The 26,029-nt window shown below is 45.5% G+C and overlaps 1 protein-coding gene across 1 annotated transcript in view; it reads left to right on the top strand.

Annotated features, from left to right (window-relative positions):
- The first annotated feature begins 256 nt into the window (after positions 1–256).
- Positions 257–26,029, top strand: part of LOC131264740 (nuclear pore complex protein DDB_G0274915) — a 36,232-nt gene continuing 10,459 nt past the window's right edge. Inside the window, exons 1-6 of the mRNA XM_058267010.1 lie at positions 257–433; positions 7,009–7,381; positions 7,916–8,630; positions 8,865–9,865; positions 9,929–10,724; positions 10,785–10,973. Coding sequence (XP_058122993.1) covers positions 257–433; positions 7,009–7,381; positions 7,916–8,630; positions 8,865–9,865; positions 9,929–10,724; positions 10,785–10,973 — 3,251 coding nt within the window. The remainder of the gene's footprint in view (positions 434–7,008; positions 7,382–7,915; positions 8,631–8,864; positions 9,866–9,928; positions 10,725–10,784; positions 10,974–26,029) is intronic.

Raw genomic sequence — 26,029 nt, 5'->3', positions numbered from 1 at the left:
AAAAATCGATGGCAAACAAGCAGTTGGGGCGCGAATCGTTGTCCCTGCCTGGTCGCTAGAACACCAAGCGGAGAAAACGAACGCAACCAGTGCATTACAGACGCGGATTAATCCATTGCTGCCCAGCCCCATATCTAGTGGTCATCGGGTGAGCGGTGGTCCGGACGGGTTTTGTCCCGGCGGTGCAATATATGCGTACACAGTGTCCGCCGGCAGTTCCGAACTCCGGGCGGCCCCTGCACATTGTCGGTCAACTATGGACGAATGTCAGCAGCAGCTCGACTTTGAGGAGCTAGAAAAACTTTGCAGATACACTCCGGAGGACGAGCTGTCCGCTGAGGAGGAGGAAGGGGAAGACGAAGTGTACCGAGAAGAGGCGGAAACCGGTGGTGTAGAAGGTGGAGGCGGGGAAGGCACGGAAGGACGAGCGATGGTAAGTTGTGGATCGATTTTTGCTTCTTCTCACCGTCAAAATGTCTCGAGGTTGAGAAGAGCAGATGTGTCATGCAGAGAATCCTGATGGTTTAATCGATATGAGCAGCCACTTCTCGTTCCTTTATTTATATCTTCATGTTTTAGAAAAATGTAGTATGTCAAAACTAGTTCTTATTAGGAAATGTTTCCTCTGTTTTAATATGTAAACGATGCTCCGATTCCTCATTAAATCAGCATCAATACTGTCACTTCTGGAAGGTACTAGAGATGGAATAACTGTCAAACTAATATTGCGCCTCATCGCCAACACCAGAAGAAAATCTCTTTCTTCTTTCTACCACACATATTTATTAAAGAACGTCTGTTTTTTTCTAACCAATGTCAGAAATCATAGGTTTATCAGGTCAGAAATCATAGGCCCAGTTCAACAATATCAAAACGAATGACTAATAAGCAAAACAAAACATCAATAGCTTCTCATTATCCTTCGCCGATGATGTATGCGCTACCTTCAGTGAAAGCGGCGCCCTTGAGATGAAAAGGCCACACGCTACAATTCGACGGTTTTACTGCTGACCTCGGATTTACTAAAACTGCTCGCAGTCTCCAGGGAAAGGTGGTATTTCATTACCATCACAACCGCTACGGTGGGAAATGGAAAATCAACTCAGAACGGCAGCAAATCCGACCGCTACTACGCATGTCCTTTCCCGGTGGCGTTTGTTTACTTTGACTGTTGTGATGTTGGCACAGGGCAGCCGAACTGTCTGCTTTGAAGTGCATGGTAAAGAATGCGTATGGAAAATTCGATAAGATCAAATCTCGATCCAATGGATACAAAAGAAGAAATTTGCTTATACAAGCTACTGTACAAAAGAAATTGAGGGTTTTCTCTTTTCACAAACACAATAAACATAAATTAGTAAATAACCGCAAGCGCATTTTTCAATATCAAACTATGCATGTTATGCTGTCATAACAATAATTATATTATCCACAATGCTTCATGCTGTTGCAACGTGTCAGTAATGACAGAATAAAGAAAAAGTAAACGATAAAATAAATCAAACAAAAACATTCCGCACCAACCAAGCCAAGTGAGACGATATTCAACCTTCATGTGGATAATTTTCTAACCACATTTACACTCCTCTCGCTGTTCGACATCACCCAGCGCGGCGCAAGAGTTCATGAACTTCCCAAGCCAAGTGTTTTTGCCTTACCAAACGGCCTTACCGACATGGTTATTGGCCTCTGGACTAACCTGCCTACAGGGGGGTGGCATTGTCGTGAGAAAAAAAAGCATAGGGCTTCGTTGGGTTTAGCGGCACCACCCTTTAGCCCCCCGGCCTTTTTTATGCCCTAGGATGCATGATGTGGATGCACTAGCGGCGCCAGACAGACGCCAGCAAAATTGCACCTCAAAGTCCCCTGCCTCGCTAATGATAGGCTTGATTTGATGTAAATATTTTTTCCTCCGCCTATTAAGTATTCACTAAAGAAACCTTTATCCTCGAGAAAAGGTGGAAAACGGCTGAGAGGGTTCGGTGTGGTTCTCCAAACCCGCACCTGAAAGCCCTGAATTTCGACTTCACGACATCTTTTTCGTCTTTTCATTTGAAAACTAACCCTCGAAGGTGGTTTCAATTTTGCACTTTTTACGTTGACACTGGAATTAAGCCAACATCGACGTCGGGCATGCCAAATGCGATAAAATTACATAATAATTGGATTTCCCCCACCGAGCCACGGAAAGAAGCCTTCATACGGTCCGTCCCGTTACGGTCGATTTTCGTCGGACAGATTTAACAGAAATATGCTCGCGTGCCCTTAACTAATCCCTCCTCGATGCGATGTGGGACGCATTAGCCTCAGGCCGAGGGTTGACAAAGGCAAAGGCCGGGAAAGGTCTTAGCCGGCCGACTTAGGTCGGCTTGAAATGACTGCGAAACCTACAACCTCGCGTTGGAGTTTGACAAATTCCCCCGCACGCGAAGCCCGTGTGCAATTTCCACGGTTCGTTGCGCTTTCGGGGATCGGTCCGCATCGGTGGTACGATTTATTTCCGTTACCGATTTGTCAATAGCGATACCGGGGCCTACTCCAGGCCACTTTCGATTTCGAACTGGACACCCCCGTTCCGAGATTCGGTAATCCGGACCACACTTTCCTACGAGGCCGGAAAACGGAACGGAGAAAGTCACGGTGTTGGCTTCCCGATGTGCCCAATCGGCCCAGTGCACCTGCGAGGAAAGGGTCAGCAATAGGAAAGTTTGCATTGCGAAAAAAATCTATGGCATTTTACCGAGAAAACGCGATGAAAACTGTTCCAAATCGCAAAGCACCGTGGGTAGCATATAATTTTTGGACAATTTATACATCCCCGACTCATAATCGCGGCGTGACGAGGAAGTTTCGACGGATACAATACTTTTAATTTCGTTCGATTTTTTCTTTTCTTTCTGTAATAAATACTCGCTAAAAATACACTTTCGAAAGTGGCGAGAGTAGAAAAAAGGCAGCATGCAGCGTTCATCGAAAGTCGAAAAGCAATGCTACACCTTTTCGTTCCTTTCCATTTTGGCTGCTTTTTGCCATTTTTCCATTCCCTTCGCTGATGATTGCTATTGATCTTCGTTCCCGTCGCTAGCATGTAATGACGCTTCCAAAACCCGTCACTTGCGAAAAGAGTTGGAACTTCGCGTGCTGTTTCGATTTGGTCGAGCTTTTTCCGTTGTTGTTTCCGCGCAATATATATCTCGCCGTTTCGTGAGATTGCCTGCTTAAGATAAGTAAATATAAAAGCGCCGAGGTGATGGAACACGCCAATGTTGGGGGGCGCCGATGTGTTTATGCGCCTATTGGTCGTGCCGGGCGGGATGTTTCCTACATAACAACAATCGATTCACCTCCGGATCACCCGGGGCCGGGGACGTGCCGGGCCACGATGTTGTTTGTTGGAAACCAGTTCAAACCAACAGCTCTCAAAGCGGAGCGAAGGAGCTCGTGTCTGGGGAGGTACCAAGGGTGCGCTAGGATAATTGGACAGCTATCGTTGAACCTTCAGCGCGGGCAGAGAGATGCAGGTTGAACATATCTGGTTTTTTTTGCAAGTGCATTAGATACGCCAATCCCTGCAGTGCAAACCTGTTGCAATGATTTCGTTACGGTGCAGCAATTGTGCGAACGATTTCCCTCCCATTTGCTCCGATCCTAAATGATGGTGTTTGGGGGTCGTATTTTTCTCTCTCCTTTGCCACAACCGCCTAAGTAAACGATCCGACCGAATGAAAGGTTAATAACAGGTTAATTTCATCCATTCCATTCAATTCTGCTGCATTATCCCCGCAGCCGTTAACGGCAAACATCCCGAGCACCATTTCGCCTTGCGGACGGGTGGCACAACAATTGTGCATTACTGCACCACTTGCCACATAATTGGATAACTATAATGAAGATAAACGGATAACGATTCCGCGACGACCGAGACACAAACAATCATAGATGCAAGTTCTGTGTAGGAATTTATGTAAGCAGTATCGCGGCACATCTTTGGTCCGTTTTCCCTTCGCCCAAGACGCTAAGACGCTGCCAGATTTTCCCTGTTGTGCTATAAGTTTTCGTTTCTTCACCTATCGGCCTAGATAAAAAACATTATTTGTTTAGGACACAAATTTATCACATTTTAAAAATGCAAACAGGTCATTACATTTTTGGCGCATGACAACGACTCGCTTCGATTATTATTCAACTCCAAATTGGTACTAGAAATGGAATTCGAACCAACAAACAAGGTACATCAGCATCTGTTCAATAGTTCACTTTTTTTTATTTTTAAGTGTATTGTAGCATTTCTACCGTCAGATAAAATAAAAATAAAATAAACAGTGTTGGCTCTTGGCCAACGCTATAAAATCGATCCTTTAGCCGACAGCAAATTCAATGGCGGATGTCGCATCGTCGCCAAGTGGGAAACTTGCTTGGCGAAACATTATTGGCGAAACGTGAGTGCACAAGCAAACAAGTAATGTCGAAATATTGCCCAGAGAAGGTCACGAACTTCCCCAGACAGCGCAGTGCAGTTATGTTTAGCAACGTGCCTTCGAGTTAGCGAAACGCCTTAGAAATAGAGTTTTATAAACTTTCAACCTGGAGAAATGTACATACTTGGATGTAGTACCATAGGAAAATAACTTTTTTCTTTAATATTCAAGCTAGATCTGAACTTTCAAGCAATCACTACAGCTGCCTTTTAATCAATTTTTAAACCACTTTTCAAGAAAAGGAAAACAAATTAACTTACATTGACATCGATTCACAAGAAAGTTGTACGAAATGAACGCCCAAGTAAACAAATTAACGTCTCGACGATTAACCTCGTTCGAGCACCGTTCATCTAATAGTAATTCGGCCTTTTTGTCTATGGATTGACGTGTCTATGGGCTAGTTGAAAAAAAAATCCAAGAAATCCAACAGACAGTTCCATCCCAACCAGCTTCCCTTTCTCCAATTAAACCCGTCCATTTTTATTTTCTTAATCCATCGAAAAAAAGGGCCCCAAAAGCCACCAAAAGTAAAACTCACGATCCATTTCTGCGCCGAGCCAATGCTGGTGCGCTTTTTGCCCCAACATAATTCGTGCCCATTTAGCAAATGTGTTACTTCCTCGTCTTTCTCTCAACCAGTTGTGAAGCCTCTCTTTCTCATCCCTGTTGGTGGCAGACATTTCGCCGTTGGACGACAATTTCCTTCTTCTTACGCCACTCCGACCGGTTCAAACTTCCCCAACAATTTACTGCAGATGGTTGGGAATAGCTCCGGGGAGCTCTTCACTTATTTCTTGCACCGTCGCCTCACTCACGTTCGAATCTTGCACCTTGTTGCCACCTTTCATTGGCGTTTGCTCTGGGGGGAGGTCCACTGAAACGGGCAACCTTCGGTGTAACTGAAAATCGATGCCAATATATTTAAACGCTTTTCCGGCATGCTCCAGTATCCGAGCACCGTCATACTTGCTTTCGCCAAAGGTAACAGGAAGGGCAGGTAAAAAAAGCGTGAAACAAGGTTACAGACATTCACCTTAAGACCTAACGCATGTTCCAGCTCAAACAACAACACCTATTACTAGTACTTACGGCAAGCCCTCCCCCAGGTTGCGATCGGCAATTGGAAAGGCTTCCGGTACCCGTAGTCAGCTTTGGGTCAAGTGATGACCTCAACATTTGAGCATGTCGATGGTATGTTTAGGTTGGCAAAAAAACACAGATAAAGTTAAAAAGTAGAAAACAGTTCCCCGCCTCTTTTTTTTAAATGGAGGCCCTTTATAACAAGTGAGCTTTTTTATTTTCCTTCGCTCTTTTTATAAACATTTCTCTTTCCTCCATGGTTTTTACACACAGTTCAACTCCATAACCAAAACAGAATAAATATGAGGAACTAAATGCAGAGCAACTAAACCACTGCGAAAGACCGACTGATGAAAAAGTGCATGTTTGCAAATGCTTTCATTCATTGCGAGTTGAAGGTTGTTTGTATATTTGTTTTACTTGAATTGGGAACACGCACATGAACTCTGAAGTTTAAAAGTATGATGCCATGTGATTTGTGTGTGTTTGAGCTCGTGTGTGCATTTTAACCTTGACAGTGAACTAAAGTCAACAAGCAAAGCAAATAACAAACTTCTTCTTCTTCTTGTCGAAACATCTATATCTTGGTCATGCCTGTCCCCGTTAAGGGCTTACAAGACTTTTTCCTTTTGTGTAGGTGGATAGTCAGACCTCTCGTACAGGGGAGGGTCCGGTCTCGGTTGGGATTCGAACCCATGCCGTCGAGGCGGTGCGCCCCAATCGGCCAATTTTCTAATTTTTCTAATACATACTTCTTTTATTTAAGTACCTAGTCATTCTTGATTTTCTTGATTGTTTGATCGCTGCTAAAAAGAACTAGAGTAAATGCAAACTAGAGTACTAGAGTAGGGTGCATTAAACCCTAAATTGACGAAAACTGATAAGCTTAAGGGTTTTGATCGTATCATTGCGGAACCAAATAAAGAAGCATTTAATGAATATATTTACGTTAATTTAATGAAGTTTTTAAAAAGAAAGTTTACAAAGGAAAGTTGAAAAAAGAAGAAAAACACCGAATGCTTGGTGATTTTTTATTTTCTATCAAATAGTACATATAAACTTTACCACTACAACATTGTATAATTTTGTCCAGACCGTCGCATGATCGTAAACGATCCTATTGATTATTAAGAAAAACACCGAAAAAGGAATGTGGTAAAGATATCAGTAAAAATAATATGATTTGCAAAACAAATCTTCAAATTATCAGTTCTTGGACGAGTTTAGAGACTAAACTTCAAACGGGATTTAAATTGGCACCTTCGTGGCTTGATTATATCTTTTCATTTTCATTTAGTTGTTTGTTTTTCTTCTCTACTGTCAATGTGAGAGCTGTATTGAAATGTTTGAGGAACGTTGAACAATTAATATTGACAGCATTTTAAATCGATGACGACAACAAACAAGCGAACATATATTGAAACCACTTTACAATTCCCTTCCGCAGGGTCAATCGGAGAGCAAGAAGGCATCCAAGAAAGCTGCAGCCGCTGCTGCCGCCGCCGACGGACTCCACACGAAGGGCACGGCCATGTCGTTTGGCTTCAAGAAGCACAAAGTGCACCAGTCTGGCGGCACCATCGGCGCAACGGGCAAGCTGCCACCGAACGGTGGGGCGAAAGTCGGCGGCACAGGTACGGCCACGGAGACCGCAGTCCCGGGAGCGGTCGCCAATCAGATCAAGAAATTCAACGCCAACGGAAACCTGCTCCCCGGCACGGCGCTGGAAAGAGAGAAAGCGGAAAGGGAGCTGGTGCAGGCAACGGTGATCACAAACCCCGGCGTCGATGCTGAGCTGAGCGACAAAAATGGCAATACTGGTATGTTTTGTTGGTGAAAGGTGTGACAAGTGTTAGTACAAAATTGGTGTTTTTAAAACAAAATCCTTATAATTTCATCATTTGATTACAAACCGCAAGTTAATTATTAGTTGAAGCGAAAACACGCAAACGTTGTCTCCTAGGATTGTGTGTAAAAAGTGTCCATAGTAAGTTCAACGACACTGTGGCACTGCTGATCAGTTATCTTATAGCAGTCGATCTGCTAACACTATTTCGCTGCTTCCACTACCAGCGTTTCGCAGGTAGATCAGCCGATCCGAATGTCAAACGCTTTTCTAATCGCTTTATTCGGATGTTCGTTCAATCAGAACATTCCCATTGGTGAGGCATTAGTCGTGGCCGTGGTAGCAGGCAAAACCGTGACCGGTGAAGGTTATGAAACTTTTCAGCACGTGTTACTCGATTCGATCTGGTCTGGTTTTGCTCGATCAAAAGTGATCCTCATTTGTTTCGTGTTTGGCGTGGGAGCTGATCGTTGTGTTTTTCTTTCTATTTCGTTCCCATCGTTCGCAGGCTCCATCGATTCGGTGGACGACACGGGCGGTAATGGCGGGGGACGTAACTCTAGCACCGGTCGGTCGACCCCTCGCCTGCAGCCAGCCAAGAAAGACAGCCATGGGGCGCCCTACCGGAGCAATCGGTTCGGGTTTCGGACCAACAACATCGTCCGGCCGGCATCGGTCGGTTTGCAGCCCCGGGTGGCCAACGCCGACTTTGACAAGCATTCCGTCAATAACAACAACAACAATAATAACAATAACATCCACACTACTAACAATAACAGTAACAACGTGTACGTTGTTACCGATAAACGCCGCTCGAAGAGTGCGTCGTCGGCGGCCACCGCTCGCACAACCTTCACCCCGCTACCGGCTCCGACTACGACGACGACGGCGGCGGGAGTGGCTTCCGGCGGAACTGCTGGTCCGGCGATGACACTGCACCAGCACGCGTATGGCGGCGGTGCATCCGCACTGCATCGGCCGTTGCCGAAATACCAGGCGCCGGGTACAAAAATAAACCAACCGGTCGGCGCACCGGACTCCAATGGCGGCGGCGCCGGCGACGGTGGTAGTGCTTATCAACAGCCGGTGACGAAATGCAACCAGGGAGAGCATAAAAATACTCAGCATTCCGCGTCGACGCAACGCCAAACGGGGCACCAGCCGCATCAGTATACGCCAGCGAGCGAAGCCGGACAGAACGCTTTGGCTGCCGGGGGACTACAGTAAGTATTCGCGTGCCGTTTGGAAAGGAAAACTGTTGTGTGGACGAGGTTAATCGTGTTTGTTGTTATGCTGTACTTCGAATCTAAGAATTCCTAAACATCAGTTATGGGTAAAACTTCTTACGTGCGTCATCGTGTGTACAGTTTGTGTTTTAGTCTTACGGCGCAGATTGTCTTCACGTTTAAATGACACAGTTTATTAATAGCTCACCCGTCCGTTATTTTCAATTGCAGTGCAAAACCACCGGCACAGCCGGCTAGTGCGGCCAAACTAGGTCAGCAGGAGTCGTTGGTGGCCAGCAAGTTTACGCTGCACACATCCAGCTTACCGAAACCACAGTATCCGGTATCGATCTCGCTGGCCGGCACCACCTCCGGCCCGGTCGCCAGCTCACGCTACACGATGGATACGAAGGGCGCCAAACATGCGGTGAACGTGAGCCGCAAGGAGTTCGCAAACACGAGTGCAGCCGGTGCACCGGCCCTGGAAGACACGACCACGACGACGACCAGCAGCATCCGCATGCCCCGGCAGCGGTATCGCAATCTCGAGATGGTCATGAGTGGACGGCACAAGTTCGAGGTGCGTGATCTCGAGGCACTGACGACGGAACCGATCGTACCGTTACCGCTGCCCGAGCTGCCGAGTGCGTTCGGAAGTACGGCCAACCAGCGAACGGCTCCGTTGAGTGGACTGATCCGGTCGACCGAGCTGGCTGCCAGTGCTAGCGCGACCACGTTCGATGACGACATCGACATCAACGACAATCGCTACGAACCGATCGAGGCTAATGTGCAGGATGGCGAGGAACAGGAGGAAAATACTGCGGCAACGTACACAATCGATAGTGCAAAGGCGGGAGGCGCTGGTGCTGGCCTGCTTGAGTCCACTTCCACCAGGTGCCCCTCGGATGGGGAAAGTTTCGAGGAGGAAAAGCTGTTGCGCGATAAAAACTCGTCCGAGAAAAGTCTCAAGGGTGCGCTGATGAAGGAACTGGCGGAGCAGTCCGTCGAGAGCAAGAGCTCTTCACCGGGCAGTTCGCGCGCTTCGTGGTGCAACGCGGGAGAAGCGTTAGCATCGAAGGACTTTGGTAGTCTCAGCTTGAGCAGCAGCGAGGAAAGTCGGGCTGGAAAGAACGGACCTTCTCAGAAGCCACAAGCACCGGCGCACGATGAAGCGGATGAAGAAGACGTTAGCTCAGTTACAATAACTGCTGGAAATCCTTCCGCATTCTGTAAGTTTTATCAGATTATAAGATTTAAAGGTGGCTTGCAATAACATTTTCATCCACTTCTAGCTTCCATGTCGGCGCCGGTACCGATGGATGTATCCACCAACCTTGACAGCGTGTCAGAGGTGCAGATTAGCTTCACCGATCCCGGCACCGACCCGCTGGCCAGCAGTGAAACTGACGTTCCCAAGCAAATGTTCCGCAATGAGCAATCGAAGTTTGCCGAAATGGCCGCCGCCATCAGCGACGTGCTGCTGCTGGACGATGAAACGTCCCCAACCGACAGTCTGGTCAGCAGTTGCACGGAAAACTCAGACGACGTGAAAAAGCCACGCCACAACAAGAAAGTCGCCGAAAACTGTAAGGAAAAGGAGAAAGACATTGATGAAATTTCGCCCGAGCTGGAGGAGCTGACTAGTCCCGTGTCCCCCGGCACCCCGACGCACGCTTCCAACTCGCTGTCGCTCTCGGATGGTGGGCGAGATTTTCTGATCGACGATGAAATTGCCGACCAACCCGGCCTGGTTTTCGACGAGGGCAGCACGCTCGATCTGGGATCGCTAAATTTGAACCTGGGATCGCAAAATACCGACACACCAACGCTGAAAGACTCGCACAACAGACCGAATGCGGCCAGTGCTCACCATACGGGGACGGCTAAGACTGGCCCTCCCGTACCGAAACCTCGCAAGGTGATGCCGGCTGCATACGAGTCACCGGCACTTTCGCGCAAATCAACCCGCAGCGGCAACCGAATGGTGAGGGCGGAGTCTCTCGACACCCTATCGCCCTGTGATTCCATTGCTTCGGACGATTTTATGCTAGACTTTGACTGTAACAGTAGCATGGATTCTATTGATCGGTAAGTGAGGCGGATTGACCCATCTGGGTTTGAAAAACTTCATGGCTGTCTCTTCTCCAGAGTTGCAAGGTCCAGCGTCGGAGGTAGTGCCACGGGACTACATTCCATGGATGAGCTTCAACTGTGGTCCGAGCTTGAAAACAAAGGCGGCCACATTATACGCGAGTGGAGCTCTCTGCTGCGCAGCAACCCGAACAGCATGACCAACAGCTTCAACAACAACCACAACACCAGCCGGGAAAGCATAACGTAAGTGATTACATTCCAATCAAACTATACATTGGATTATTCTATGGGATGAGTCTATCGATAATGCCATTCCCAAGAGGTTGTTTTTTCAACTTAAAGACTTTGACCTTCTTGGTCATTCCTCTCTATACCTAAGTCGTTACATTTGTTGACCCATTGTATTATTCTTGTCCGGGACTATTTCAAGTTAATGCTAGGCCCCGCTTTTACTAATGTCGAAGCATTCTCGGTTTTCAGTTTTCCTTAATGAAAGATAAGATGTAACCATCTCTACGCATAAACGAGCGGATAAATCAATAAGGCCAACTACCTAACGAAGGCTGGGTTTAGTATAGTTTACTTCGAAATCCCCGATCACGGGGATCACGGTAACCTGTCTATTCCACGATGTACAGGCACTTATCAATGAAGACTACCTTTCTGCGATTAATTGTCTCTTAAGTTCGTGCAATTTAATCATCGTATTAAACAAATCATGGATATTCAAGTAAACGAAACGTGCAATGTTTTGAAGGTACAGAGGGTGGCTTACAAGGCCTCTCCCCCCGCCTCCTATCTCGTCGGTGGAACAACGCATCCTAGCTGTTTTACGTCCCGTAGGATGCCAGGACAGGGTGTACAATTTTAGTGCATATCCTTTCGAAAGTAAATTGTATCAGATTAAAAATTCAATTCGATCTGGATATAAACCGTTGGCACAAATAGCTAAACGCATCAACGAAATCTATGAATTCGGTGAACAAAAATTCCCTACACAATCTTCAAATTCACAATTGAAACAGCCAATTGTGAAAAAAAAGTAATATCGCTAGCAATTCAACTGATATTAATATCGCCAAATATGTATGAGTCGAGTTTGAGGATTATTGTTTGAAAAATGATACCAAAAATAAGTGGTTCTTAACTAAAGAAAATGAAATAGTAGAAATGAACTCTAAACTAGAGTCCAATGATACTATTTTGATTCACGGAATACCAGTCAACGATCAGAGGTTATTTTTCGAAAAACCAATAAGATCCTCCTATTTTAACATTTTTGTTTCATTATTTATTATTCTATTTATGTTTCATCTTTGACACAAAATTCGCAAATTCGCAAAATTCGCAAAATGCTCGAAATTCGTCTTGATTTCATTTAAACATTTACAAATTTTAATTCCGCAAGCATAGAACTGTTCAACGGGTCGTTTTTAAACGGAGAGTCGTGATTGGTCGGCGCGAACCGGTCGAAACCGGTTCTCTGAAACGGTTCTTTAAGGTCATAAATCCCCCGGTCAAGGTCATCGATCGAACCGATTCTTTCGATTTGAAAAATCGTAAATCACCGCCGTTGGCCGTCCAAGTTTTGGCGCTTTCGGACTGTTCGAATACGCTTTACCCCTTTCCCCCACATTGGATGTACAGGAGTTTGAAATCCCGATTCGATTTCTCGCTCGTTCCGCACCCGCGACACAAACCTTCATGCGTCGCGGGTCCGATGGAACTTCATTACCGTTTTGTTCCGCACCTGTGCTCGCTCACCTCCGACTCGTCGCACCTCCTCTAGGCATGGGCAAATTGAATCAGAACTGTATGATTCACTCTGATCTTTCTACTGAGCGAACGAGTACCGCACATTCAAATCAACCAAAATGATTCTTCCACACGCCGATGGTCCCGACTATGCATACATAGGAAAAATCACGACTCGCCAGCTGTGTGACGATGCCCTAGTGGCAAAATCAGCATGCTTTCTCGTTCTGCCCAATTGACAATTGATACCAACAGAACGAGAAAGCATGATCATTTTGCCACCGGGGTGGTTCCTTACCGTCTATAGCCGTACGCCAGCGGTGCGATATTGATTCGTTCTACGGTTGATCATGAATGTGTAAGACAATACGTCACCCGCCGGCGGTGTGGTATAGGTTCTACGTACGATCGTTAACCGTGCTCCCTAGCCCTGCTCAACCGCACGCCAGACGTACGGTATTGATTCCTCGTGCGGTCACCTACCGTGCCGGCTATAGCCGCACGCCAGCGGTGCGATATTGATTCGTTCTACGGTTGATCATGAATGGATAAGACAATACTAGTGTTGTGCTTAATGAATCTTTTGGTGAGATTCATTCATATGAATCTTTTACCTAAGATTCATTCAGATGGATTCATGAATCTTTGCGGATTCGAATATTCAAAGCTTAATGAATTTTTCGAAACCTCAATGAATCTTCATGAATCTTTCATGGTTCTGCCATGAATCTCCCCGATTCTGTCATAGGCGTGGACAATGAGACCAAAAAAAAAAAAAAAAAAGATGGTCCCTCAACCGACTTTTGGTTGGTGACTTTTCACCATTTGGTGTGTCTTTGGGATTCATGAATCTCGCGGCGAAAGATTCATGAATCCCTTATAAGGCAGAGATTCATTCAGATTCATGAATCTGAATCCGATTTACACAACTCTAGACAATACGCTACCCGCTGGCGGTGTGGTATTGGTTCTACGCACGACGATCGTTCTCCGTGCTCCCTAGCCCTGCTCAATCGCATGCCAGACGTGCGGTATTGATTCCTCGTGCGGTCACCTACCGTGACGGCTATAGCCGCACGCCAGCGGTGCGATATTGATTCGTTCTACGGTTGATCATGAATGTGTACGACAACACTCCACCAACCGGCGGTGTGGTATTGGTTTATTCGATTGATCAACGAGCTGGCTAGCCCTGCTCAATCGCACGCCAGAGGTGCGGTTATGATTCTTCGTATGGTTGATCAACTTTCCTACTATGTAAGTGTGGGGCAAATCTTTACACCATTCTTTCTTTCGTCCGTACATAAACGATAGCAAAAAAAAGCGGTTATTGTATCAACCACCTCGACGGCGTGGGTTCGAATCCCAACCGAGACCGGACCCTCCCCTGTACGAGAGGATTGACTATCCACGTACAACAGGGAAACAAGTCTCGTAAGCCCTTAACGGGTAGGCATGACCAACAGGTCGTTACGCCAAGAAGAAGAAGTATCAACCGCTATAATTTTGAATGAATTACTGTTTTAGGTGGGCAACGATATTAATTATGGTTGTTAAAATCACATCCAGAAATATCATGAATAAATATTCTAATATCGAATATTTATGTAAAAAATATTCTGAATGTACAGGTGAACGTCGATTATCCGGGGGTGTCGGGGCCGAGAGGTCCCCGGATAACCGAATTCCACGGATAATCGAACATATACTAAAATACGTTTATAATACCTGGTTTGAGTCTTGGCTAGTTCACTTTTTACCAGTTCCAGTTAGTTGATTAATCATAAAACATGTTTGAATTATTTTCCAATGGTATTTTTATTGCTATTTTCGATCAGAGAAAATTTATTTGACACATTATTGCTACAAAATGTTGTGAACCAACCTAATATTCATGGAAACATTTCAGCCCGGTTGTGCAGTTGTCAGTTGCAAGACCCCCGGATAATCCGCCCCCGGTTAATCCGGCCCCGGATAATCGACGTCCGACTGTATGTGATATATTACAATATATCCCATTTTTCACGGTGTTATAATGACCAGGCCAATATTTGTCGTTTAATCTATAACCCATTCGACGAAAAATCGCTCTTGGGACGTGCGGAAGAATCACCGCACGCGTTCAGTTCATCTCACTGAGCGAACTGCACCGCACCTGATCTTTTTAAAGAATCATCTTTCCCATCTCTAGTCGGAACTACGCCTTTCCCGATTCAAAACGGGAACTTGGGCCGCGACGCATGAAGGTTTGTGTCGCGGGTGCGAAACGAGCGAGAAATCGAATCGGGATTTCAAACTCCTGTACATCCAATGTGGGGGAAAGGGATAAAGCGTATTCGAACAGTCTGAAAGCGCCAAAACTTGGACTTGGGTATGTACTGCGTGCTTCAAGTAGTACAAAATCAATCGAAGGATTTTACCAAATATCCTTATCCAAATAACACTGAACTAACGGAACGGTATTATCAAGCATAGGTTTGTTTTGCCTTTTATTTTATTGTTTTATTATGCATCTAAACAGATTCGGATCAATTTGAGATCTGTTCTATGAAAACTGGCATCTGCATGTCTCCAAAATGTTGTACGAGAACTAACCTCTTCGAATATGTATTCAAATGAGTTACTTTATTCAAATAACTTAAAGTTAAATTGAAAAAAAAATAAGAGCACGCTAAATTGCAAATTGGCTTACTCTTTCGCATGGTTGCACTAATCCGTCCTGTCGACGCCTGCAGACCTAAGGCGCAACCCGAATGTGAACGGATTACCGTCACCGTCATTAGTGGTGCCCTCGTGCCCTCGGGCCGGTGGGAATAAACCTCTAACAACCGTTCTTCTATGTAATGGGCTAGCACTCAAGACGCCGGCTCCCCACTTCGCCGAGTTGCGGACAAATCCTAGGGGCATCCATTTGCCAAGCAAAGTAGCAGACTTGCTAAGGTGATCATGATGTTCTCGTTCGCCATTTCCGGTAGCTCGTATGCCCGACAATTATCCATTATGGCACACCTCTCTCACTGCGCATATGCTCTCCCCGGCATGTCATTAGTGCAATGCTGGAGCGCATTACAACACCGTTTGTCTTTGAAGTAAATTCGGAACTCCATACATCAAACGAACGCAGAGGGTTTAAATTGTAATGAGTTCCAAATCCGTTTCTTCAACAATAATTCGTTTTAACCGTGACTACGGGTTCCATGCAGTCGATTTTGTTCTCGTAACGGTGCCCATTCATGGTCGTCAGATCCGCCGCATTCCGAGAACCTCTAGGGTTTCGCCGGGCCCATAACCAAAACGGTACGGATTCTACTGTACAAATTTATTTCCCTTTTGCTTTTTTACCCTAAGCGTAACTAATGGCGATTATGATACATGGTGTGATTATCGCGATCATGTTACCGCTTACGTCCTGTGAAAAAGCCAAGGGGCTTTGATCGTCACTAGAATAGAGCTTCAAAGGTTTGCTGCAAAAAACTAGAGAACCCCAATATTGCAACATTACTTCGGGGTGCTGGGTAGTTTGTTCTTCACGATTTTACGGTTAGGCAGTTTACTGTTATGGGACGATTGGGTTGGGGTTTGTTGTTTCCACGACGAATGTATATTTTGCATTTATGTGTAGTAGTAAACAAATTACAATCGGTTCTAAGAAAACTAGTGCTTATAAAATCTGTGGGTCTTTTCTTTTTCATCTCATACTTAAACGAAGAAACTTTTTAAACGTACCTATGTCACATGTAAGACATTTTCCTGGTATTTTGCTTGCGTGTTTTACACCGGCAAAAGTCCTCGTTGTGTCGTTGTTCAGCTTCCAACAGTGCATTTTATATCATTTCAAGGGTAGCAAAAACAAACCCTCTGTCCCTTTTGTGCCGCCCTTGGTCTGCTTTCTCTAAAGCGTCGCAGCAATTAGTTTGAATCGCCTCGTGTCGGAAAGTGTCGGAACGTTGTTGAAAGAATTTTATTTAAAAAATACCAACCCCTCTTCCCTTCGTCAACCCCTCCACATCACGCTCCACGATCGACGTTATGAAGGTCTCTGCTTCGATACTGTTTTGTGCGCTTTTCCGTTGCAATATTACCTCAGCACACACAACTCTTGATGGCTCGCATGACTGCGTGGTTGCGTGAAAAATGTGGCCCACAGTGCCCTGCACGAGCCACCGAGCCCACCGAACGGTGGCAGCCTTTCGTCAGCATGCGCAAACCGCGAACCGTAGCCGCGAAAAATAGATTCCCCCCTCGTGGGGGCTCCCTCGGAAAGCAGCACAGCTGATGGCGGCTGCTTGCGTTGGTAGTTGTGCAGAGGATGCTAGCTGAACTCTCATAACGTTTGATGTATTTCTACCGTGATCGTTTGGATGATCTGGCAAAGATGTGAAGAAGTGGACTGTTGATGCAAGTTGTAGAATATGTTTGCGCGAATGAAGAGATTAGACCCATGGTGATCGACATACATTCATCTCGCGAGAACTTTCCACCAATACCGCGGCCACTTCGAACTGTTCAATGATCAACCACCACCACCATCACCACCTTCGGCAAGTCCCTTGAGACAGGCGCGATCGTAGGCTACGCAAAGCCTCCACGCGAATGCGCCGATGAGTCACGGTTAGGCATTTACTCGCGAACGCGCGATCTGCGGTCTTTATCTCCCTGCTGTACGTCTCCTTCCCTCTCTATCGCTCCTCCTGGCATTCATGCTCCGAACAAACACACACACACACGTACCCACCAACAAAGTTCCCTCATAGCGCCCCGAGTCCACCGTTCTTGTTGGCTTTGTTTTGGAGGCTCACACCGCGAAGCCCTGGGGAACCTCGACGGGAAAGCCGAGAATCGCGCCAGTCAGTAGTCAGTCATCTTTTCGAACCGGTTCCGCCAGTACACGTTTCGCGGCAGGGAGATTCGTTGGGCTCCCGGGGACAGTGTGTAGGAACTGGTCAGAATTGGTACTGGTGGTCTGCTGCTGCATTATCCCAGCCCGCAATCAAGCGGTTCGAGGGACATACGGTGTGGCAAGGTTAGCCGAGCGTGATTGTGGTGGTGAAACCAATAGAGCAGGGCAATCTCACGGTCAGCTGTTTTGTTTGCTTTGTTGGATGGAACTTAGTTCGAGCTGTGGAGTGATTTACATTTTGCATGAATACTGAACGGCAGGAACACAAAGGTGTTGCTAAAGTAAGCAATTTCATTTGGACATAATTTATTTTAAAAATCTCACAAACATCTTGGTCCATACTAAAATACGAACATTTTACCCGCAACTATAATTAAAACGTTTTCGTGCCTTTGTTTGTGATGCACTTCCTTGCACTCGGTGCATTTATAATCGTCACGATCGACCCAATCGATCGAATCGACACTAGTGAAATCCTCTCCCATCCATCAGTCTTCGAGTGACCACGGGTACCATCGCACACGTGCGGCCATTGTAAAGACTAACGATAAAAAAAACACACGAAAGTTTTGTTTCTATTGCCAAAACCACACGCTCACGGTCGCTGGCTTCGTTCGCATTCGTTACAGTTTCCCGCAATCGCAATTTCGCTTGGCAGCGAAAACACTGCGCTTCTCGGAAGATAGACTTGCTGTAACCTGTGTCCACTTCTGAGACATATTATAGGAAAAGAATAGCGAAAATATATGCGCCGTTTCGTGTCCGTCAGTGTGGTTTCAGTGAATAGTGAAGATGGAATCAATTCGACCATACTGATACTGTATGAATTTTGAATGCTGTAAAACCAGTCTTCCGAAGAGCCTGGTCCGTTCGTGCAGCTGAAATAGTTCTTAGGCGCAGATCAAAACCACAACTTCCCGCAACCACAAGGCCAGAGCTTTGACCTGTGCGAAGAGAAACCTGCTGCCTGGTGGGAAGAACGGCGTAGAAAAGCGTGTACCTCCGTCGGTTTGCTAGCCTCTTGTTTGGTTTTCTTCGTTCTTCGTCAGGTGGTGCTTTTCTCCCGGGTTGAGATGCTGCAGCATAAACCGCAACGGTGCATGAAAAGTGAGAATTAAGCCTTCGGGGCAACAACAAGCAACCTTTTCTTGTGCTCAGTTCCCTGTGTGGTTTGGGTTGTGTCTGGTACTCGCCAACAATCAGTCAAGCGAAGCCGTGTGTGGTGGTGGTGTGTGCGCACTTTCGAAGTGTTCGATAGGTTGTACCGACAAGCAAAGCACACCGGAGAAGAACCAGAAGAAAAGCGAACCACTTGCGGCCGGAGAATAGCGACCTGTGTCGAAGGAAAACATCCCTCCCCATCCGGAAAGGCTGTGGAAAGCAGAAGATCAGAAGATGAAAGATAGTGAAACGTCCGTCGAAATGCCACCAGCAACGAACAGCACCGGGACGGCCGTTCTGGCGGAGAAACCTCCGGCCAACAATGGGTAAATGATCGTTTCCTATTAGTCTACGTTAAGTTACAGCGACCACGGTTTGCTTGAGAATCGGTCTCCTGGGAACAACACGCCAGGCCACGGTGGTTGCTCGATGCCATTCTATTCAAATTTCGCCACCCCGAAGGTTGAACCGCTTCTCCCGTGCAGCATGCAACGTGGAAAACGACTTCTTAGGTCTTACTTCCATTTCGCAAGACATGCCAGACACTGCTGAATAGAAAATATCGTAGCAATAAGTAAAAGAAAAGCGAGATTAATTAGTAACGAAACAACCTAGCCACAGTGTGGAACCATTGTGAAAGCCCTGTGGATATTTTTTATGTTTGTCTAGAGGCTGAAAAATTATGGCAACATCCACCCAAAGCTGATTAGTTATGCAGTTATTAGTAAAGTAGGTCTTTTCGACTGGCAGATGGGACTTGCAGTCGCTCAAGTTATGCGGAACGAAGAAAGCGATAATTTTTCAGCGTCAGACAGAAAGTTACTTTCAGCAGAGTTATACCTCATCGAAATGACTGATTTTCTAATTATTTACGAACGTTGATTTACACGCGAAATTTTTCTTAGTAATGAAATGAATTATCTTCCATTTAATCAAAACTCGCCTCAAAGTGTCATGTTAATGAAGACACGCGCGCTGTAACTAATTACTTTCCAATCGACAAGAGAATGTACGTAAAATGGTGACTTTGGGCTTTGGCATAGAAGATAACGCTATAGACTCTCCCAATCCTTGGAAGATTATGCTTTCATGTTTACTAACAAACATGGACACTCTCTCGCTCGTTTACCACAAACACTTTGAACCATCCTGCGAGCTGCATCGTGTGCAGTACACCTCACTCGAACATTGCAATGCATTTGATTGCACGGTGAAGGTTGTTGTGTCTGCGCTGGCGCTCGCGTGCTTTTCGGCCTGAAGCGTTACAAAACAACAGACAGCCGAGTGGACATCACATGACGGAAATCTTTTAGTACGAGTTTTGTTGAATGAATGATTCCTTTGTGAAACGTTTAGATCGAAATGGTTTTAAATAGCTTCTACACACTGATCTCTTCTTTACGGTTTGTAAATACACTAGTCAGCTGATATATATTTTTTTAAATTGACTGCTATTACAGACAATATATGTATTGATATTTGGTTGAACAAAAATGATTTTGTTTAATTTTAACTACACTTCACTATATATTTCTTTTAATAGTTAACATTTGCTTATATTGATAATGTTATTATTTCTGTCTTCTTGAAAATGTATAAAATTTGATTTTATTTAACTATTTATGCATTCAAACATAGCACATCTAAATTCACCGAAGTGCATTGTATAATTTTCGGTGGAGTCAGAAACACGCGAAGTATTGCTAGCCAAACACGCAAAGATATAAACATCTTCGACCAGATGGCAAATGCCACATGCTACACAAAGGATCAAAGGCACGAATCACGAACCTTCTGGCATTTATTGGACCTAAAATACGAGAATCCGCGTCGCTGAAACACTTTGCTACACCATTCACAGGAAGGGGGTAATCATTCACCTGGCACACATTCACAAAACCGAGAGACATGAAAGCAGGCCAGATTTCAAGTGCACGGTCGCCGCATAAAGAACCTCACCTGCTATGTGTAAAACTGCAGTGCGATAAGAATAGGATTTTTCTTCAGCCCTACCTTGGTGGGTGTGTTTTATTTCACGAGCGAGGTAATTGCTGCAATGCATAAATAATTTTAGCCACATACAGTTTGCTGCAGGCTTTTTATTATTATAATATGTCAAGCATAAATATGTATAAAAAACCGTGAGGAACGAAAAATACGACTTCAAACACCACAAAATATTACGATATCTTAAGAGTGTATATGTTATGAGCATTTTACGGCAAAGAACTCGATGGACTGAATGCATTAACTTTAAGAGATATTATCAGATCTTTAAAATTGTTAATGAATTATCTCTTGTCATTATTAACGTATGTTTTGATCGCTCATCTTGTATCGCCATATAAAAAACTTTCCAACAAAAATCCCGACACTATCCAATCTTATCACCACCCCACCATTCCCATTACGAGTTGTGTAATCGATAAGCTTCCGTACGAACGAAACGGCAAACGATGATCATCATCGCGATGGTTAATCGATTAAAGGTGCCTCAATTTTGCTTCATACACTTGGATTGCACCATCGATAGGAAAATGCATACGTCCGGTAGCGGAAGACCGCGCCGCGCATAACCGGCGAGGAAATAATTTCCCGCGCCGCGAGCAACACTGACCTGGGTTACCAAATTCTCCCAATCTAAGGCTCGTCTTGTGCGGACGGACGGAAAAAGAGCCGAAATCGATAACATCGTGTACGTGATAGCTCAGCGCACGAGCTCCCAATAATGATTATTGATTGAACGCACCCGGAATTGGTACCATCAACGTGTAAAAAGAAAAGATCTCGTCAGCTTCCGTACTCACGTTTTCGCAGCTCATTCGGTTCCGCTGATTTTAGGGGTTTCTGGTTATTTCCGCTGAAATTTGGTAACCTGTTTGTGCACTTGCGAATGCATTGTCTTTTTAACACAACGATGCACCACACGGTGAGAGGAATTTTCGCTAGGCGAGGGTTCGGAAAATTCGACATTTCAAAGCTCCACCACCGTTGAGTTGATAAGCTTGGTGAACGTGGGGTTGTGTGATATAATTTTCCGATTTCACGAATCGATTGTCCGCAAGAAGGCAGAGTGAGCGGAAATGTTAACGTCTAAGAGTATTTCCTCCGCGCGAAGCGTAAGCTTGAGATATGGTCCAAGGCACGTGATGAGTCACTCCGGTGAAAGAGGGGCACAATCACTATGATTTTTCCGATCACCTTTCCATTGGTCCCCCGCCTCGAGCTAGGTGGCGTTCGTCAGAAACGCATGGTTGGCCACCTTTGAAGGTCCCCGGCGTGAGGACTTGCGATGCGGTTGGTTAGTTTGGAAGCACGAAAAGATTGTTTTCCGAGTGCTCTAAATGAAGGTGTAATCAATCGGTAGGGCATTCCGAGCGGAAGGGTCTATTCTTCTGCCCCTTCGGCCGTCTTTGGTTGGCTGGTTTATTTGCCTCCTTTAACTCTTAATTAATATAGCAGTATCAATAAAACCGTCACCGTAGCGCGCTCGATGACGAACACAAATGATGATCCTCCGAGCCGACTGACATAATTTCCTTTCACCCGTTAATGCGCGGGATGCACGGCTTCATGCTTGCTGGCCCCGTACACTGGCTTTGTAGGCTTGGCCGCTTCCGTTGTATTCCGTCTGACGTTAAATAAAACCCGCTCCGGTTGGGGTGTGTCATTTTTTTAATTATAAACCACCGATTACCTCACCAAGCCGACGCTGAGACGAAAAGCCGGCCACTCACTTGTTGATAGAACGCATCTATAATTATTTTTGAGGAAAAAGAAACAGGCGTACACACACAAACGCCGGCCACCGAAAGTGTGATGGTCACAAGGCATTCGATCGTGTCCATTTGAATGTCACGGTAGGATCTTCAAGCGCAATGTATTACAGCCTTGCGGCCCGTGCCACTTCCGTCAAATATTTGAACAATTTTTAAAAAGAGAGGAACGGTATTTAAAATGTCCTCATCTTTGTCGGGTAGCCGGTGCCGAAGCGTGCTAGATGAATAAACATAAACTTTGAGTGACGATTTTTTATACATTGCCTGCTGGCACACGAAACAATTTTGCAACCATGCGCATGTTCGGGGGGAGATCCATTTCCGCGAGCTGAACAACAAAACATGACCTCACTCGTGGTTTGATGTAGAGGCGAACAAACCCGTAAAGTATGTTTCACGTCAGGGAAGTTTTATGTGAGACAATCGTTAGGAAAAATCCCGCCCAGAAAGTGGTTCACACTTGATTAACAACGGCATAAACGTTGAAGATAATAAAGGGATGAAATGGTAGAGAGGTTTTTGTGTTAATAATTATAAAGACAATTTTCTACATACAAACCAAAAGAAAATGCTCATTCGCATCTTGTAAACATTTTCTCGATGAAGTGAAACGTACTGTAAATTTTTTAAATTTTATTTTGAATGTGTTGAAAGAGAAACTTTAGTGGAGTACTCGGAACAAAAGATTAAAGAAGAAATATTATGTTCAAGTTAAAGTTTGAAGAAAAGAACAGGAAATTCTTCGCATTAAACCTTGAATAATATATCCTCTATTAAAATCGATCTGTTTTGGATAAATCGGTTTAAATGTAGATGTCGCTGTTATTGATATTGAGCTTCGATCGCATACGTCATCATTTGCAATGTTCCTGGATAGAATTTTCGACATATTAGATGGTAGTAAAGGATTCGTTTCAATATAGATATTGCTCCTCATTTTTATCAACATATACTTTTTAATTTCTTCTGCTGTTGCGACAACCTTTGAACATATCAGCTTGTGAATGTTTCTTGTATGGTTTAGATCAGGGGTTTGTCAATTTATACATTTTTATTCATTGTACTGTGAATGCCTTTTTTAAATTGTACTTGGAATTAATCCTGTATATAAATTATTTTTAAACAGCTTTATTGGCGTACTCGCTGAGTAACTAATCTAACACACTTTCGATAAGTTTTCAATATTACAAGCCATTTTTTAGTTCGTAATGGGTATGAAAATTGTATTTCTTGAATGTAATCTAACATAAAGTATAAGAGCAAGCCACCTGGTATTGAACAGCTCGCTCCACAACTTTAATCTTCATTTGGGGAAAAAACAAACCGGACATCGTGAACCAATCCGGTAAGAATTGAGATGAGTTTTTCGTATGTAGCACTAAAGTTTTCTAACGGGCCGGATAAAATCAGTTGGCGGGCGGAATTTGGCCCACGTGCCGACCCCTGGGTGTTAGATAAAGCATATACTAAAAGGTGTATGTAAGAAACCCTAAAATTGTTAAACAGCATTTGATACATTTTAGCTTGGTATGTAAATAGAAACAATCCTATCTTTAGCGAACCCTACGACGCATCTCACTGGAATCAATTATTCTCCTTCCAACGCGGGTTCGTTAAATTGGTTTATCGCCTAATGCCTCACCGTGACACGATTACGAGGCCTTACCCGTTTGCTCCTTATCAGGCCCCCGGCCCTGCGATAACGGCACGCAAGGGAGCGAAACGGTGCCAAACAACTCGCAGGCGTTGGTGGAAAGTGGAAATCGAACCACGCGCAAAGGCATACGCGGTACGGCACCACCGGTTGTAGGAAAGCATTTAGCGCCGTGATAAGCAAAGCACACGGGTCTAGGGCCACACGGATAACAACAAAAATGGCGTGAATGTTGTTGTCTGGTTTGGCGTGGCGTGCCTTCGTATGCCCGGGAGGACAATCGTTAACGGCGCCACGCTCGAGTGCCCCCTAATTGGCTTCGCCTAAGTGATGCCTTGTAGCTTGTGTTGGAGTAGCTTCACTTTCTTCGAAAGATTTCTCACCGGTTTCACCGATGTCCGATCTCGTTAGCGGCCGCCCGGCTTGATCGAGGCAGGAATTTGTTTATCGAGAAGCAAACATTCAGCACATTTTCCTTTGGTGCTGAATGTGAATCATTGGAAAAAGTAGTTCAGGAGAGCACCATTTCTTCTTCAGTGATCGATCAATGTTAACACAAGTGGGTAAAATAGATCAACTAGTGAATCACCACACTCCCCAGAAACTCTCTAATCTTAGTGTCTCTCAAACTCAAGATCGTTATTTGATTGCCCTTTTAAATCGATGTTTAAGAAGCTACAATCAATCTCAGACCGCCCCAAAGATGTCGTGAGATGGTAATCCTCTTAAGAGAGGAGTATTGTTCGAGGACTCATCGGCATGACTCACCACACACGCCGCGTTGTCCTTCCATTCAAGGCACCATTGGGGCGTAAACCGAGAGAATTGGCAGCTCCACACACTACAATCGAGTTGCGGAAGGATTTGGACGGGTGGTGGCACTACCCCGGTTTGGGGTGGTGGATAAGAACCGCTCATGTGTGACCCAAAGGCGGTAAGATGCGGGGAGAGAGGGGTTGGTTTTTATCAAACGAAAACCACCCGTCGCGGATGGCGCGGCCCATTCATATATATGTATGCGCTCGATGTCTCGCTCCCTCTTCGCACATGCGTTCCCTCTCTCTCTCTTTCCTTCTCATTGATTATTCAAAAACTGCAACACGCGCAAGCAGACAAAAAAACAAGCATAAATCCTCCTTCCACCTTGCGCTGCAGCAAGCAGGTGTCTGCCGGTTTCGGCGAAACTTGAGCCACCGAAAGGAAAAATGAACGTTCGGAAAATTAAGGAAAAAAAACACACACACACCCCATGTGTGTGAAGCAAAAGACGCGGACGTTCGCTAAATTAAAACAACCACACCACACCACTGCCCCCATCGTCCTCGCCCCCGCCCCCCATCACTATGTTGGACCGTGGCGATGCCGCTCACTGCGCATGGTGTTTCCGAGGCGCTTTTCCTCCTCAGTACGCCAGCAGCACCGGACGACGCCGCGCGCGCTTGTTGCGTTCACTGTGGGGGGTTGTTTTGGGCCTGTCCGTGTTGTTTTGTTTACGTTACCCAACCCGGCCGAAGACCAGATCGCGGATTCCTCAGCCACGATCCCGGTCCACCATCAACATCCTCCGTGAACTTCCCCAATCCCACGGAGAGAGATTTCCTTCGGGTGGAAATTATATTTTTACTATCCCACAAAACAAAATCACACAACCACCCGGCGGAAGTAAGGACAACGACAAGTGACACATTGAGCGAGAGAAAGAGAGAGAAAGAAAGCGAGTGAAGAAGAGGGTGGTTTTTCCGTTCTCGGCGAAGAAAAACGTGCCAGTGCGCGCGGAGAGCGAGAGTGAGAGTTTTATTTTTGCGGAGAAATTTTCCGACAGCAAAACCGAACCCAACGAAACAATAGTAGTGGTGCCTAGTAGTAACAGCGTGGTGAGGTGGAAATTAGAAATGATAATTGAACCGATCGGGTAGTGGGAGGTGGTCGTGGAGGTAGTATTAGTAATAGTAGTATCGACCAAAGACCGAAACAGTCGGTCGTGCTAAATCCGTGCGAAAGTGCCAGTGAAAATCTCCGCCTCGCCGAGTGCCGACGGACAGCGGAGGAC

Source organism: Anopheles coustani, chromosome 2, assembly GCF_943734705.1.
Source record: "Anopheles coustani chromosome 2, idAnoCousDA_361_x.2, whole genome shotgun sequence".
NCBI classification, from domain to species: Eukaryota; Metazoa; Arthropoda; class Insecta; order Diptera; family Culicidae; genus Anopheles; species Anopheles coustani.
The sequence above is the reverse complement of the archived record's forward strand: the minus strand, read 5'-3'. Positions and strand labels throughout refer to the sequence as shown.